General features: G+C 41.7%; 1 protein-coding gene across 1 annotated transcript in view; it reads left to right on the top strand.

The window, feature by feature from the left end:
* The window catches only part of LOC106916485 (A-type voltage-gated potassium channel KCND2-like), a 39,829-nt gene that overhangs the window by 18,135 nt on the left and 4,380 nt on the right, over positions 1 to 17,314 (top strand). Inside the window, exons 2-4 of the mRNA XM_088006443.1 lie at positions 11,233 to 11,395; positions 14,278 to 14,376; positions 16,458 to 16,678. Of these exons, the coding sequence (XP_087862569.1) occupies positions 11,233 to 11,395; positions 14,278 to 14,376; positions 16,458 to 16,678 (483 nt within the window). The remainder of the gene's footprint in view (positions 1 to 11,232; positions 11,396 to 14,277; positions 14,377 to 16,457; positions 16,679 to 17,314) is intronic.

The following is a 17,314-nucleotide window of genomic DNA, read 5'->3' as shown; positions in this document are numbered from 1 at the left end:
TCTTCCAGCTCCAGTGTCAAATGTTCATTAGATTTAAAGTTTTCTGATCTATTAGAATGTGCTCTTGCATTAGTATTTACTTAAAATAGTCTCAAAACATCAGTATTATCGTTTATCGCTGTAACTTCTGGAACAATTAATCGTCCAGCAAAATTTGCGATTGTGACAGGCCTACAAGATAGATACCATTTTATTTTGAGGGTGTCAGATCAACGTGATTGAACAACAATACATGACAAACTTCTTGTGAAAGATTTTAAAAACCTTTTTGTCCACAAACATGGTTTGTCGCACACTATCCCAATGAAATACAGTGGCGCTTATGCTTGTAACATGACAAAATTTGAGAAATACTTTTCCAGGCCTCTGCACATTTGTCTTTTCTTAGTCAACGGTCAGATTCACCGCCTCCTGGCATAGAGCGTTTTTCTTAGGGCGTGGGGGGTGTTTTTCTCAAAGTAAATATTTTATGAGTGCTCTTAATATGACAAAACCACCGTCACAACCTCTCCAGTAGCACTCCATAAATCTTGCAGTCCTCACAAATACAACCGAAGAAAAAATTTATATCATCTTGTCACTCATGTTTGTATGCCTCGTGGCACGCCGCCAGTATAATCTATTTCCCTCAAACTCTAAATTCATACTTCATGGCACGATAGAGTTCAAAGGGAAAATTACATTTTTTTCTACATCTATTATTTAACTGTCAGCGAGGATGAATATTGTGCTCTTTCAGCTTTGTCGAGAAGGTACCGAGAATGGGACTGTTGCGCAGCAATGCACCATTTGCTCTTTGACATGACACATGGAGCCTTTCCTGTACGGTCAGGTTAATGTCTATGGGAGTCTGTAGCAAAAAATAAAAAATGTTGGGAGCATGTCCTCTCTGGCACCTTTTGATCTTCTGCAGTAGCTCGACATGGCGTCACCGTGGGGCTACGGTATGTAATACTTCCCGACCTCTTTGCTATCTTGTTATCCGCGCACACTTTTTAATGCCCGTCTCTGCCATTATCAACTTTGGGAACGGCCAGTGACAGTATCAGGGTGTCCAAATAATTGACAGGTTTTGGTCTCGCAGGTTTGGAGAGCTCGTCTGTAGTGCTGAAGCCACTGAGCTGTGAAACTGGGCTAGAGAATTACCTCAGGAAGCACGATAGGGAGGCGTGTGCAATCAGATGGCTGCTGAAGGTCAGACAAAAAATTATGCATTCATGGAAATATCAATGACAGACTGAGGACACTTGATACAGAGAGAAATTTAAAGCTCTCAACTTTCGGAAATGAAAAAAGGCATCCTGAGTGTGAAAGTAGTTGCCCTAGACATTCTTGACATTTTTTGTTTTTTAATACTAAAATATCTCTTTGACTTAACCAGTGCAACATAAACCACTTTCTCAGAAAATAACCCTGAAGACACAGAAATCGGAGGAAGAAAAAGCAGCCTTTGCTAGTGACTTTGCTCGGGTTGAGAACAGTGCCTTGCAAAAGTATTCATACCCTGTGATTTTTATTTTTAGATTTCGTGACAACTGGAGACCTCAATGTATTTTTGTGGATTTTATGTATATAGCCGACAATCTGGAAGGAATATGCTGTGTGTTTATCAGATGAATGAAATGTGTGTCATTCATCTGTCGTCAAACACCTTTTTACTCCGATTCTCCTAAATCAAATCTTCCAATTGCCTTTAGAGTTGAACTAATCAGCAAAGAGAGTCCACCAACGTTAATGACCAACTAGCATAACGAAGACCAGGAAACATAGAAAACAAGCCAGGGATAAAGCTGTGGAGAAGTTTAAAGCAGGTTTAGATTATGAAACAATACACCAAGCTCCACATGTCCAATCCAAATACCTCCATCTACTTCCAATGAACTGGAACAGCTGGTAAATCAGCGTGAGTGAGATTCTGATTATTCAGATGATTGCAGTCCCCTTCATAATTCCTGTCATCAAACAACATGCGTCACTGGAAACGACGACGGGCTTCATTCATCTTCACTCTAATCGGCTGATTAATCGATACAGTTCACGTAATAATTAAGCTAGTTTCATCCCATTGCTTCTCATTAAAATATCAAAGTGGTGTAGATCAAAATGTGGGTTGGTTAAGGAGAGATTCAATATCTTTAGCGCAAGAGATTTCATAAAACAGTCCGGCAGCTCCAGTGTCTTCATCGCAGCATTTTATAGATTTATATGCTTTTTTTTTTTTTCTTTTGAAGTCTTTGACCTTCATCACTTGGCAGCAAAATATGATGAAGACTTTTCTACGGCTGGCCCGAGGTGCTATAGAGCTGCCTTGTGGAATATGACTTAAAATGTAGGAGACAAGAAAATCTATCTATTCATCATCTGTCCAGTGACTAAACCCTCCAAAACCCGCAGGGTTACGATGGTGCTCGTGTTCTGAAGTCATTGGGCGACAGGTCGCCAGTCCGTCACCGGGCAGGTTCGAAGATCTCGGGTCTAATTTATCATCAGATGTACCATAATTTATTGAAACTTTCATTCCAAGGGAGAATTTTTGTTATGATTTGGTGTTGAGGTAATAATGTTGTAATGTAAAGCTGACCAAAAACCACTCATGCACCTGGAATGGCTAAACATCTGAATGTGTTTGTCACTTATGTGATCTGTAAGAGTTAATTGCCGGCAATCGCCTCTATTATAGAAATCAGATATTTTCAACAAGAAAACAAACAAACAAAACACTGTGTGACTGGAAGAGGTGGACACTTTTACAGCAATCATATAATGGTGCTCTGCTCACTTCATAGAATCCTGTTGTAAAAGATAAATTGCATACTTGGTACTCTTAAGACATTGATCTACAAGAATTGCACTATTTGTCCACATCCGCCAAGACAAGGGGCTTAGAAGATTTTTGCTTGGTTCAAATGTTTTCTTGAGGGGGTAAGAAAAAAGGTTTTTGTTTTATTCTTCCTCTATTCACTACAGACATACAGAGAGTACGGTAAATTGTTGTGACATGCCTGCAACACTATCTGGTTGTGCGCGCATAAATTTCCGCAGGCTCTTCGGTGCTTCTGTGAGCTTGGCAGTGTTGCCAAGCAGCCATTTTGGAGAAACCTCCAATTTTTGTTAACGTCTCAGTGGTCCCATTTCTTTCAGTGACGACTGTCTTTACTCTGACACACACACACACACGCACACATTCAAGCATATATATATATATATATATATATATAATATATAAAGTAAATAAGTCACAAGTAAAAAACAAGGAAAGAGAAAGTTCTCCTGTTCTTAACATCAATCCTTCTCTGTAAACTTTGACTTTAGCTAAAGGATGAAATTGAGAAAGTGTCAGAAAAACTCTACTTTACCACATATAGTTTATTTCCGGTTAGTTTGCTTCTCTTTAATGTATTTCAACCGTGAACCCATAAAAATAAATGTTGAAATCAAATCAAAACGTTTCTCCAAGAAACGTTTTGATTAGGGCGTCCACACTTATCCAATTGGGTTGTTCTTGCTTCTTTATTTTAAAAACTTTTCCCCCCTAACAGATTTGTTTGTTTTTTCTTCGAATTGAACAGGATATACGGCACAATCAGAAAATAATTTATCATATTCTTTTCACAGGGCTGTGTATGCTTTCGAGCGTAAATGTCACTGCATGTATACAGGTATAAAACAACAACGCATTCGTGCCGAGCATTTTTAGTTGTAATACATGTAAAGTTACAGCCGTATTGCACAGACATCTAAACTTCACCGCTTTGCCTCCCATTTCATGAACTGCAGCTGAAATAGATTTCCTTCCGGAGAGTGATCTTCCCGTCCAATTACAACGTGAAATTTTCCTTCAGGCCTTTTGATCTTGTCGCGTTTACAGTTTTATGGTTATGTTGCTCGAAATGTTTTTCATTTTCCCTTCTGCACTTGTGAATGTGAGCCGTTTCCTTCTCTCTGCACTAATGCACTTTGCAGTCTCCTCTGCTGAAGGTGAGTGGGTTACACAGGAAAATCCAGGAGGTGGAAGCTGGAAGTATGACAGAGGTGCCAGAGGATGATTGGATTTTAATGCTCCTGACAAAACCCTCTCAGCTGAAAGATCAGCCACAATCCTTTTGTCAGCATTGCTAAGCTGCCGCAATGATCACAACTGGAATGTGAGTTGGTGGGATGGCAGGACTTACTTTAACCCTCACTGCTTTAATCGGAACCAGGAGTCGGCAGGACTTACTGTTTTCTTTGCAATCACCATCGGACTGTGTACAGCAAACTCAGCCATCAGCACCAAATAATAGAGAAGGACAGAAGTTAAAATTACCCCATTTTTTGCTTAGTTTCATTTTAGACGGAGGGCACCTACAGCGCCTTGAAGAAAATGAATAAACAAATAACACGAGTGTAAAACCATCCAGATTTTTATTTTTTTCTGCACTTCCCACAAACCAGATGGCAGTCAGATTTCAGACACAGGGTTCTGGAAGACAATCAAGGAACAAGATTGCTTTTTAGGAAGGGGGATTGGTTTAACTAGATGTCAAATCACACACACACACACACACAGGGAGAGAAACAGGTGCATGTTCTCGTGACTGCCTGTGTGTGTTCCTGGGCGTGTCCGTGTTTTTTAGGTGTCGGCGGCGCTCGCTGTGAGGTGATGAGGTCATGCGCAGAAATCTGTCTCGAGGCCTCTCTGATGGAGGTCAGCCGCACAAACGCTGCCACCCAGGTTGATACAGGGGACTCATGAATGTTTGATTGGTCTATTATACCGCCTAGGCGGGGGTACATTCATCTGTTCGCTTTCAGACTTCAAATCTTCCCTTTGGTCTGACATTTCTCCCTCAAAGACCCACAGTTTCCACCCGTTTGCACGGCGCCCGACCTCCATCCGCAGTGCTGTCGTCTCGCTGCAGGACAATTGTTAGAGAAAACGTTGTGTTTTGGGTTCCCCCCCACACACACACACACACAATGGCATGAGCACAACACCGTTTCAGGTGGGTGGAAATGGGGAATTGATACTCAGTCATTCAGACGTTCCTCTTCCTCCGCTGCAGTGAGGATAAAAACCCGGCCATCCATCTTTGCGTCTCAGTCGTGTCAGCTGGCGGTGGTGAACGTGGATACCTGGCAGTCAGAGAAAACAAGAACAAAGCAGGAACATTACTTTAATCTGTCGCCGCCGTTAATTCCTGCCTCTGCCTTCACGCAGGAGGAGCAGCTTGGTGTGTCTCAGCCTCCCTCTTGTGAACAATCCATCACTGTTAGTGCCTCTCTCGCAAGGGCGCTTGCCCCCCTCCCTGCTTCCCTGTGTCTCCCCCGCTTACCGCCATGCCTGGTCATCACAGGTTGATGCAGGAAAACATTGCATTCCACACTCGATGCAGTCTCTTCTTCCCTGTCCACTTAATGAAGTGAAACATCTACAAGCGGTTAGCATGGCCAGCAGTATGACAGCTGTGTGACAGCCTTCAATAAAAGTTCAACATTACCGTTATGTTGCCTAAAAAAAATTGAAAACAAAAATTTATGACCAGCAAACATGGCATTCAGTTCCTAAATGATGATTTTTCTGAAGGGGGGAGGGGGGGAGGAACGCAAACTAATTTATCCCTGTCCTTGGAAAACTGACTCTTGATTTCTCAAGTCATACCCAGGAATCACTACAACCTTACATTTATGATCCAGAAATCTATTAGAAACCTGCCTGAAGACTGACCTACCTGTTTTTGATGTGTCTCTGTTCCCACGTAATTGAAATGATCATATTTCCACTCGGCATGTAGCTGAATACAGCAGAAACCTGTTAACCACCTGTTCGTTTTGTTATTCATTTAAAACATGCAGGATAATGGGTCTCAAGGACAAAGATTGAGAATCGTTGGGTGCAGCAACACAAAAATACCCTCAAAAACAGATGACAAAAACTGCATGCAGTATGAAATGAGTTCGACAGTCAACCAGAGACCAATACTCTATATCCATGACAATAATTCACCAATAAGTCTCATTCAGACGAGAATATCTTACCCCACTCAGTTTTTTTTTTTGTTTTTTTTTAACATGCTTGTTGCAGAATATTAACTGTTACCTGGAGAGTCTCAGCTGGTAATTCCTGGTTAAATAGTTGGGCTATCTGCTCCTGACTGGTTACAGTCAGCTGTTAAACAGAAATGGCTCTTTAACGTCTTGCATGCCGACAGTATGTCCTGTAATAACAGTTAAGGGATCTTGCATACTGTGACTTTCCCAACAGCCAACTTTTGTTTTTATTTGTTTTTCTAAGAAAGACGAAATGTGACGTCAAAACCGGGATGCAACTTTGGAGAAAACGTCACTGATAGCAAAACTTCATGTTTCATCTTTTTTGAAAGAACACCAAACCTTAATGACGGTATGATGGGTATTTTTAATGATTTTCATAGTGTTACTTTTTAACCCGCCACCCCCCCCCCCTATCTTTTGATATGGCTTAACGTTTGGCCAGGCTTTATATGTTTGGGGTGAATTTTATTTTATTTTTTTCCAAGTATTTTTTTTTCTCACCTCTCTTTCATGTTCCTTTTAAACTAGCTGGAGAAATGAGTGTCCCTTTAGTATTACTTCAGAATTACTCCCATTCAAAGTGCATTTTTAATACACTGCTGTACGTGTTTGATTTCTGTTTTGCTTTGATTTCCCTGGAGTTGAAACCCTTTCAAAGTTTTACAGTTTACTGGTTTCTACTCAGTACAGGTATTTTTATGCACCTACTATCACTCTACCATGCTACATGTGCTGAATGGAAACAGTTTAAGATTTCTGGCGACTCTTGAGGACGGCACAGAAAATCAAAATTGATTAGAAACAGTTGCTATCATTTTTTAGAGTTGGCTCTAAGGAGCCCAGCTTGCGAAGGGTTAAAAGCTTGGGCAGCTTTGATACTGGCCAATCCCAGCCACCAGTTAGCGTTTTTGAGTAACAGAAAGCTAAATATAAACACAACATCCAGAATCGGCTAATTTGACACCAGCTGTCAGGTCTCGTCTGTGACTGCATAAGAAAATTATTTGACTTGTAATGATCTGTAAAACTAATGACATCTGTGTGAGATTGGTCGACCTGAAAGCAAACCGTTGTACACGAAACCTCATGGAGCGTGATATTAAAATGTCCACTTTTACATCTTTTTTTTTTTTTTGTCGAAGTCCAGGCCGCCGGGTCCAACGTGATGGAAACCCAAAAGCCTAATGACTCAGGCAGACGGCTGTGGGCATTAGACAACTTCATTTATGAAATAGTCAACCTCCCGTGTAGCGATACATTCACATTACGCCGCCTCAGTTGAGAGACGCGGCGCTGTCACAGACGCTGAGCAGTGCTGATGTCCCTTCCTACCTGCATTTATCTTCCTCACTGGAGGTAATGGTCTTCTCAGGTCATTTGCGCATTAGGGTCCAGATCATTCATCTCACCCACCTGCAATCCCACAAACTGCTGGTTGTCTGGAGGAAGGCTTCGGAAACAAGGAAAACATACACTCCCTGAATCATTCATGTGCACTGGATGTGAATCTCGGCGTTGCCTGTGGCCTACCACGTCAACAGAGGGCCGCTGGTAAAAGAAGCAACACACGTCCGAATGCTTTCTGCAAAGGATTTCTTGGTTTCAGTCTGATTTGCTCATTTTCTTCAAATAACTACGTCAGCCAATGTGGTGAGAACACGTTCTTCCCTTTACAGATAAATGTTTTTCTTTTATTCCCGGTTGCACTTGTCACTCGAGGGCTGAATCCTATTTCTTCTCGTCACGCCTACACCTTTTTCTGGGTTCCAAGTATCCTCTTGGCCCTTCATTTTGTCTGAATTCAGGTGGAATGTCAGAGTTAGAAGTGTCAGCAATTTGTTTTGTGATGGAGGAAGAGTGTGAAGTTGTGTAAAGTGCTTTCACCCGCAGAAGTATTTACCTGTTTCAAAAACCAGTGTGATGTCATATTTAATGTCTTCCATTTGTTTTGCTTTGAGTGCGGCAGCAATCACTCGTCAAGTGGTCAAACTAGAGAAATGTACGGAAAAGTTTTTCTGTCCTCTGTGCCAACGCTTGAAATTTCACCCTATTTTTGGTAAACACACATCATTTGATACAGGTTGTATACATGTTTATTCAGAAATAGGGGTAATTAGGTGATATTTTCTTTTCAGGTTGGATTTAAAACTATTACTTATTTTTGTAAAAAGCAGTAGAATTTGTTTTATCCTTAGAGTCCTAAAGCTGACCTCTGAAAGTACTCCAAAAGTCCATCATCCAAGAGTCACAGAAGAACCCAGAACAACGTTTGTAGCCCTGCAGTCCTCACTTGTCTCAGTTAAAGTTGGTGTTCAATAGGAAATATAACAATGAGCGTTCTGAAGGTAGAAACACTGCTGACCAAAGAGACCTCATGTTTCCCATGAGACATCCTGATGATTCTCAAGACTTTCAGGAGATAATCTGGTGGACTAACGAGACAAAAGTGGGACATAAAGTTGTGCTTCTTTTTATATCTGGTGAAAAACAACCGACTTTTTAGTAGTAAATATGGGAATGGGTGTTTGATGGTCAGGAGGTGCTTTGCTGCTTCAGGATAAAGTCCCGTCATTGGTTTGTGACATTAGGCTTATAGAACAGAACATTAACCCGAAGCAGACATGACTGAGCGACTAAAGGACCCCGCCACTCCCCAGAACAAACTCAATGAAGGTTTTGGAGTGGCCAAGTCACAGTCCTGGACTCCAATCCAGTGACGTAACCATAACCATAAACAGATCGTTCATGCTCAAAAACCCTCCATGTGGCTCAAACAAAGCAATTCTGAAAGCAAGAGTGGACCAACATTTCTCCACAGAGCTGTAAAGGCATATTGCCTTTTTACTACAAATGCTTGATGGCGGTTGTTACTGCCATGAGTTGCACAGCCAGTTATTAGTTTTAGGTGGACAACTCTCTCACATAGGGTCAGCTTGGTTTGGAAAACCATTTTCCCTTTGATTAGAAACATTTATGTATGAGTGACAATAAATCAAAAACGTTAAAAGTCTGTAAATGGGGAAAAAGATGAGATTGAACCAAGGTATGCAGGAAAAAAAAAGAAATTTCTGATTAAACTAGAGTTTTATGTTCAGCACAATCACATCTGATTTTCTAATAGCACAGCAACACAAATTTGGTATTATGCTTAAATTGTTCTCATCACAGAAAGCCCGTTTGTGCTACGAAACACAATCCGATGAAGGTTACTGAAAATGTACAAAAGCTTCTGATGTTCTCTTTTTCTTTTTTTCCTACACTTGATTTCACTCCATATCTGCGTTTCATCCTTCACAACCTGTCTTAATATGACAATACAGAACAAAGCTCCACAGTAGCACGGTCTCAAACAAAACTCCCCAGGTTTCAGCCCACCGCCCCTCCCCTCTTCGCTCGCGCTCGATGTGAAACCGCTCCCCGTATCTTTCACAAGCTGTTTGGCTAACGGAGGTCACGGAGGATGTGTAGCGCATTTGGTCACGACGTGAAGGCATTAGCCGCTGCCAGCAGGTGTGTAATTGTATATGAAAAAAGGGTTTTTAAAGGAGGGTGGCACAGAAAGAAAAGTAGGCCAAGACAAGCAGTCTTCAGAGAAGTCCTATTTATTCCTCGCCCGCTTCTGATGTGTGACTTCTTATTTGAAGTTGTGAAATAATCCAAGGTCAGTGTAACTATTTCAGGACTCCTAAAATAACATGAAAAACACACAGCAGCTACAGTACCTGACAAAAGTGTTCCCAACCCCAAATTTTACATGTTTTGAGGTGACATCCACAAACTCTGTAGTATTTTTTTTTTATTGTGATTTAAACCGGACAAGGTGTGAAATCATGCATGGTTTCCAAAGTCATATGCAAATAAAAATCCAAATTGGCCTGCATTTGTGTTCATCCCCCATTACTCTGACACTACCAAAGGAAATCAGTGGTGAGAAAGTTGAACATACAATTGTTGTTTTTTTTTTAGCTCCTGAGCAATAAACTACACGTCATATTTTTATCGAGCTAATAGCTTTTGAACATTATAGACATTGTAACATTATGTTTTTACATTAATAAAAGACAGGCATACATTTTCCTACATGTTTTGTGTTGCTTTCCTATTTTTTCCTTTTTTTTTTGTCTAAAAATATGTATTTTTATTTCTCAGCAACAAGAACGAGATATGTGCACTCTTAAAAAAAAAAACCTTGTCCAAACAAACAGAATAAGTTTGTCTGTGCAGCCAGGCTACGTTTGTGCCATTCTTGAATTGTGGTTAGGGGTGTCGCACTAAATTATGCAAAGGGCAACAAATGGTTGCACTTTGGACAAACCTAGTTAAAATCAAGGCATACAGAACCATTCAATAATTAAAATGTGTCTTAACATTCCATTTACTTCAGGAACTTTTATTAATAAGTGAAACGCAGTTCAGAGATTCATTAGACACAGATGAATGTTTAAAAGCCTTTATTTCTGTTAATTATGATGATTTCCCACTTACAGGCAATAAAAACATGGCATTTAAAATTAGAATATTACAATAAAAAGGCTCTTTTTAAAAACGGAAATGAGAAGCATAAAAAGTATGCTGCACACTGGTTTAGAGGTTATTTTCAAAAGGTACTTTCAATCTGACGAAAAGGCATCGTCTGAACGCCTTTTCTAATTGAATGTTGGATTAATGTGTTGTAACGGCCCAGTCAAAACTTAGACCTAAATCAAATCGAACATTCGCGTAAAGACGAAAATGTAAATGACACCGACGTTGAGGTCACCAGTGTCAACATGCACAGATGACCTCCTTCCAGTCTGACCAGCGATTTGCCGGGTAAAATGTCAGCGTAGATGTGTAAAGCTAGAAGAGACATGCCCCCCGAAAGACTTGCTGCTCTAATCTGCAACGAAAGGCGGTTCGATGAGGTGTTAGTATTCATCAAACAAAAGTGATCCACGTGTTTGATTTGTTAAAAAAAAACCATAAAAACATTGAATTGATGCCTCCTTTATCCCCCCTCTTCAGTTATTCACTACTTTGTGCTGGTTCATCATATAAAACGCATTGAAATGTTATGTTTGTTAAGCAGCTGTGTTTTAAAAATATCATAAGGCAGGAGTACTTTTGCTAGGTTTAGTTAGATAATCTAATAATATAGTTACATAGTCTCTCTCCTGTGTGTCTGTTTACAGTGATGTGTGTTTTTTTCCTGTCTTTCAGGTACGGTGACATGGTGCCAAAGACGATTGTGGGGAAGGTGTTTGGGTCCATATGCTCTCTGAGTGGGGTGCTGGTCATCGCCCTGCCTGTCCCTGTGATAGTGTCAAACTTCAGTCGTATTTACCACCAAAGCCAGCGGGCGGAGAAACGACGAGCCCAGAGGGTACTGACCCACCCCCAGGCCCCCAACCCCTCTCCTTCCTCTTCCCTTCTTTTTATAGTGTTTGTTTTGCTTCTCTCTGCCATTTTTTCCTCTGTCGCTGTCTTATCCGCCTGTAACAGAATGACAGGGCAAACACTATCTTCCAGAATATTAATCTTTTATTGTGCTTGTGTGGATGTTCGCATCGGGACGGCCTCAACTTGCTTGAGTGTATTTCAGTGGGAGTCAGAAATAACAGAAGGGAATGACGAAGCCTAAACAAAGCATATATCTACAGATTATCATGTCAGCAGCTTTTTATTTTAAAAAATATATAGCCTATATTATTCTATTTTTTTTTTTTTTTTCCCCACTTAAAGTGTTTGCCAAGGCAGAGTTTTTCCTAATAGCAGATTTAAGCAGAACTTCTCCCTGCCCAGTTCTGTTGCTGTCAGGCAGAGACAGACCCAATTAGTATGACAGACAGACAGACCGTCAGGGGCTAAAACAGAGGTTCTGTTTGTTCAAACAGAAAACTCGCCTCGCTAGAATCCGTGCTGCCAAGATTCGGGGCACTAACGCCTATATGCGCTACAAACAAAACGGGCTCCTGATCGACGCGCTGGAGGAGGTAACGGCGCCAAGCAGCAGCAGCATGGGGGCTGACCGACCGGGGTCCTCACTGACGCTTGCATGCCGCTTTTTGCTCGAGGAGGGACTTTGGGTTGGGCCGGGGCGGGAGGGGCATGCCACCAAACACACACACACAACGTGGAGGTTTGGGAGGGCGGGGCGGGGCTTCTCATGCAGTGACATAGGGGCCGATGTCATTCCAGTGCTTCAGTGTGATCGTCCTCTCTCTTGCATCAAACCTTTCGGCTGCAACATTGACATGAACGCTATCTCTCTGTCCCATACAGCAAGAGGGTTTGAATGGGGGGGGACTCTTTCCTTCCGGTGGAACGCAGCCATTACAGTCGCACTGACTCATAATCAAGCTCTGCATGTTTGTCCAACAGGGTTTGGAGGGGAAGGAGGGAACCCAAAATAAAAGGGGGGCCTTGTCGGAGAGCGCGTCGGGCCGTGGAAGCTGTGTGCTCAGCCTGCATCTCCTCTAAACTCTGTGTTTGATCTGTGTGTGTGTGTGATTTCTTGAGCATCCAGGTCGTACACTAATGCAACATGTCGTCCATCTCAGAGCCGCGCAGAGCTTCATCAACTACGTGTGTGTGTGTGTGTGTTTTTTTGTTTTTTTTATCAGTGTGTGGTGGAGTTTTAGTTTGAAATGTGTGCTTTGTTTGGAACAATGTGTTTGATCTGTGTCGAGGTGCGCCACTGCTGTTGCTCTCAAATGAGCCTAGCTTGAATTCGACTGTCATCGTCCGTTTTGTGCGAAAAACAAACAATCCTACACTTCAACTAGAGATGCAACGATCTGAGATTTTTGGTCAATTTTGGGAGGTTTCGTAATGCTTTGAATTGTTGGCACCAACTTTAGCAGACTCTGCATTCTATTAGTTTAATTTTCAAATTATCTCATTCAGCCAACTTGAATCCGTCCATCTCGTGTCGTTGAAAATGCAACGAAACAAAATAATTGTATCAACTTTCTAAACAAAAATGATCTGTTTTATTCATATTTTATTAAAAATGTCTTGCCAAAAGATACTTGTACTCTTGTTATAAATAATAAAAGTCAACTTAATTGCTGTGTTGATATTTTAACGATTTGTCTGTGGTGATGAGTCTGGTTGGAAGGCCTCCATGCCGTCACTCTAATTTTTAATTCCCTTCATAAATTCTCTATCAGATTGAAGTTGGGAATTTGCCTGACCCGCTTCAAAACACTAGTAAATAAATAAAAATACAATTAGAAGATTACTTTAACCTGACATCTAGCAGGGGTGTGAATTATTTTGAGCCTAATTCCTTAAATAACAACCTTAAAAATATTTTTTCAACCTTCGCAGCCTCACTAATCACCAGCTAATTACACAATGAGCAGAGGCAACAACACACGGTGTCTGTCGCGGACAAAATGTTTCCAGGGTTAACACTGTATAAATTGCTGTTAGCATCTTATGTTAGCATGACTATCATTGCGAGCAATGATAGTCTTTGGATGACTTGCGTAGACTTTGGATGGAATATCAAAAGTAAACATGACACGATTCCAAGTTGAAGCAGAAAAATAAAAACCTTATTTTATTGTTGCTGTCAAGCTAAACGCTGCTGTTCCTTATGTTTACTTTTTGGGAGTGTGAATATTTTTTGCAGCAGCAAGTGTGAAAAATGTGATTAGTCGCCTTTCAGCTAGCTGAGTGGCAGTGCACAGGCAGTGGTGGAGTAGAGGCACCGCTGCTATTTAATCCTTTTGTTGCATCTCAATAAAAACCATTTTAACCATAGAAATTGTATCATAGAAGACTTTTGCCATTTTTGAAACGTAAACTTTTAAAACCTTGGTGCTTTTAATTGGTGATAACTATCGACGTCACCAAACGAGCACGTCACATTTGTAAATGACACTGAAGCAAAAACATTCACACATTTTGAAGTCCAACTCTTGTTTGGATCCATTCAGTCGTCTTTAAGAAAATAGTTTCTGCCTGCCAGGACACCAGTCAAGAGTTAATCTGTCTGAAAATCACCCAACTCCGGTCACCGGCCGATCTCTCCGTGCATCTCTGCAGTCAGCCCAAGTTTCCATGCATCTAATGCAGTAGAATGGCTGCCAAGCTACAGATCAGCATTTTAACTTCAGTGCTTTGCCTTTTTTTTCCCACCCCCCCACCGCATCACTGCAACTGGTTGTTCATTTTATAGTCTGAGCCTGCTCATCTACACTGCAGCTTCTTTTTCTTCTTCTTGTCTTTGTCTGTTTTAACTTTGTGTTTTCCAAGGCCTCTAAGGAAGCAGGACAAGCCCTGGTTGGAAAGTCGGCCAGCCCTCCGTTTGAGAGCCAACATCATCACTTGCTGCACTGCTTGGAGAAGACGACGGTAAGAATCGTTTTCTTAGTTAAAGATATTATCCAGGGGTTTGTGTTTGGATGTACAAGTGCTCACTGGCAATACAAGTAAATGCACAATTAAAACTGGATTTCTGCAGCAGGATTTTGTAAAATAAAAAAACATACATCTTCTAGTCATGTTTAGTCTGCTTCAATCAGACTGTGGTTCATTTGTCTAGAAAGTCCGGTTCGTTTGTGGAGGTGTGAATGAGCAATCAAACTCTGATGTGGACCCAAAATATGTAACTTTGGTCCACCCAAAAACCTAGGTTTTGGTTCGGTTGCAGTGAACTGTAATGTGGTTTGAATGTATTGTTGCAAGTGGACCAGAAGCAGGAATCTGACTACAGCGCAGAGCATTCTGGGTAAATACAACCAAAACAAACGTGCGAGTCTAGCGCTATCAGAAAAATGAGAAATGGCTTGCAGTCTTTTACCAAAGACAAAACAAATCCTACAACCTCTAAAATTTGCCGCCGCTGCGTTTTTGTGCACATTTCATGGAGAGTTGTGCTCAGTGTCTTCTTCAGAGGTTTTCATGTTGTTTCTTGGTGCAGCGCCTCCACAGGCGAGGAAGGGAACAGGTTGTTCAAGGGGTGGTGAGGATTTTACCTTTCATAAATCGATTTCCTTTACTGAATAATTTTTCCTTTGATGTTTTCCGTCATAAGTATGAGCTTGAATTCATTTTACTTTAGCTCAGTCTTCAACTCGCTTTCTCTCTCCGAGGTATAAACTGGAATGGCGGCGATGGTGTGAGCTTGTACAGGAGGGCTAGCCGTTAGCATAAAACGTCTTTTCATGGCGATTATTTTCACAACGATGTAGCAGATCTGCAGGAAACAGTCGGATAGAATGCAGTATAACATCTTTGAAGGGAAAAAGAAAAAACGGAACAGATGTACTGACGAGAACATTGCTCGGTTGCCATGAGCTTTATGTGACATCACCGGAGGCATGTGAACACAAAAAGCTTGATAGACTTTATCTTGATTAAATTTACTTTAACTGACTATACCATGTTGATGTTGAAATTATATCTAAAGAGATTAGTAACTTTAAAACGTGTGTCCAGTGGAAAGCAATAACTTTTGCATCTTCCAATTTTCCTGTTAGAGTAACAAACTTCTCACATTTCCATCTGTAAAATAATAATAAAAAAAAAACCTTTCATCAAACTCTGGTTGATGATGAAACGGTTTTACTTTGATGTAAAACCGTATCACTCCTGCCGTCTGGGCTGCGTTTTCAGTAGCGCCAACCTGTTACAGGAAGATAAAAATAGAAACAAAGTGACGTTTCCGCCCATGTTCGTACTGTAGAATCTATTTTATATGCAGCGCCAGTTAAAAATAGCCATAAATGGGATTGGGAAACGTGTCGTCGCTTTTTCCTTCTTTAGAAATGTGCTCAAGATAACATGACTCTGCCTGCCAGTTACCTTGTTTTCCTCCAAACAAAAGCAGCCTGCTTTGTTTTATGTTATCTATAATTTAGAGATGAAAGAGCCTCTTTAACGTTGGTGACATACAGTGGCACTGTTTTTTTTTTGTTTTTTGTTTTTTTTTCATTAGCCGCTGCAGCAGACACACGCAGAAGCAGCAGTGACTCAGTGGGGGATTCTCCTGCCACATAAAGGTTACATATAGCATTCAGATGGCTGCACAAATGTTTACATTAGGCCTCTTGACGTGCATTATAGATAATGGAGAGATGAGTAGAAGCAGGAGAGCGCAGGCGTGATTCAGGGGACAGCATCCGATCCTTCACGGTGTCCCCCTGCCACCTGCTGGCGGGAGCCGCAACACGTCTCCACACTGACCTTCAAGTTCTGCTCATTTGTCACAGGGATAACAGTTGTGTTCACACAGATGGCACTTAATACGGACATCTGGCCCAATATAGTCCCACTCCCCTGATAATTCATTTTTCCCCTCATCTATCGGAATGGGTTGGGGGTTTTTTTCTCGGAAGCATCTTTGCTCGTTATTTAGCACATGCAAACACTGATGTCGAAAAGCAGCCCATTAACGCCGAATTTTAACCCCCCGTTTCCTCCTCCTGGGCCAGAATCACGAGTTTGTGGACGAGCAGACGTTCCAGGCCAACTGCATGGAGATCTCGGTGGTGAACAAGTCGGGCTCGCGCACCTCCTCGTTGTCCTCGTCTCCACACGGCCTCAGCTCCTGCTGCTCGCGGCGCCACAGGAAGAAGAGCAGCTTCAGCCTGCCGAGCACCAACAACCAGGAGCTCAGCACCATCCAGATCAGAGAGCGGCCCGTGTCCAACAGGTAGGAAACGATGACCTCCAACGTGTCGCTTGGAACCGAACGTGAGGCTTTGCCTCGTCATCATTACACGTCTCCAGCACAGAGCGAGCGGTTCCGCATAAGTATCCACATCTCTTGAACATTTTCCAATTTTTGCACCTTCAAGCCAGTTTTATGTGATAGACGAACAAGAGGTGGAAGAAGACGCACGTAATTTTTTTTCACTCCTCTACAAATTAAAACATCAAAACGCGTGCCGCGCATTTCTTGCGCGGCCCGTTTGCTGTGATCCTCCTCCAGCAAATCCGCCGCACCCCTCCACCTTCAGAAGTCGCCTAATTAGTAAATGGAGTCCAGCTGTGTGTAATTTAATCTCATTATGAATGCAGCTGTTCTGTGACAGGCTCAGATGGTCCTCTGAGGACATCGGTAAACAAACTGCATGGAGGAGGAGTTTAAAGCAGGTGCAGGCTTTAAAATAAATAACATCAGTTCTGACCAACTCGCAGAGATCATTTCGATCTGACACCTTGCTGGGCAAAGAGAGCGTTAATCGGAAAGTATCCTTGAGGCCTGGCAGCTCATTAAAAGAAATCTCATTAAAGGATTGCTTCAAGCCGACTAGAGAAGACTGCAAACATTTGGAAGAAGGTGCTC

Source organism: Poecilia mexicana, unplaced genomic scaffold (assembly GCF_051168715.1).
Source record: "Poecilia mexicana isolate PSO_F unplaced genomic scaffold, ASM5116871v1 scaffold_6, whole genome shotgun sequence".
NCBI lineage: Eukaryota > Metazoa > Chordata > Actinopteri > Cyprinodontiformes > Poeciliidae > Poecilia > Poecilia mexicana.
This window is presented reverse-complemented; position numbering and strand designations above follow the sequence as displayed.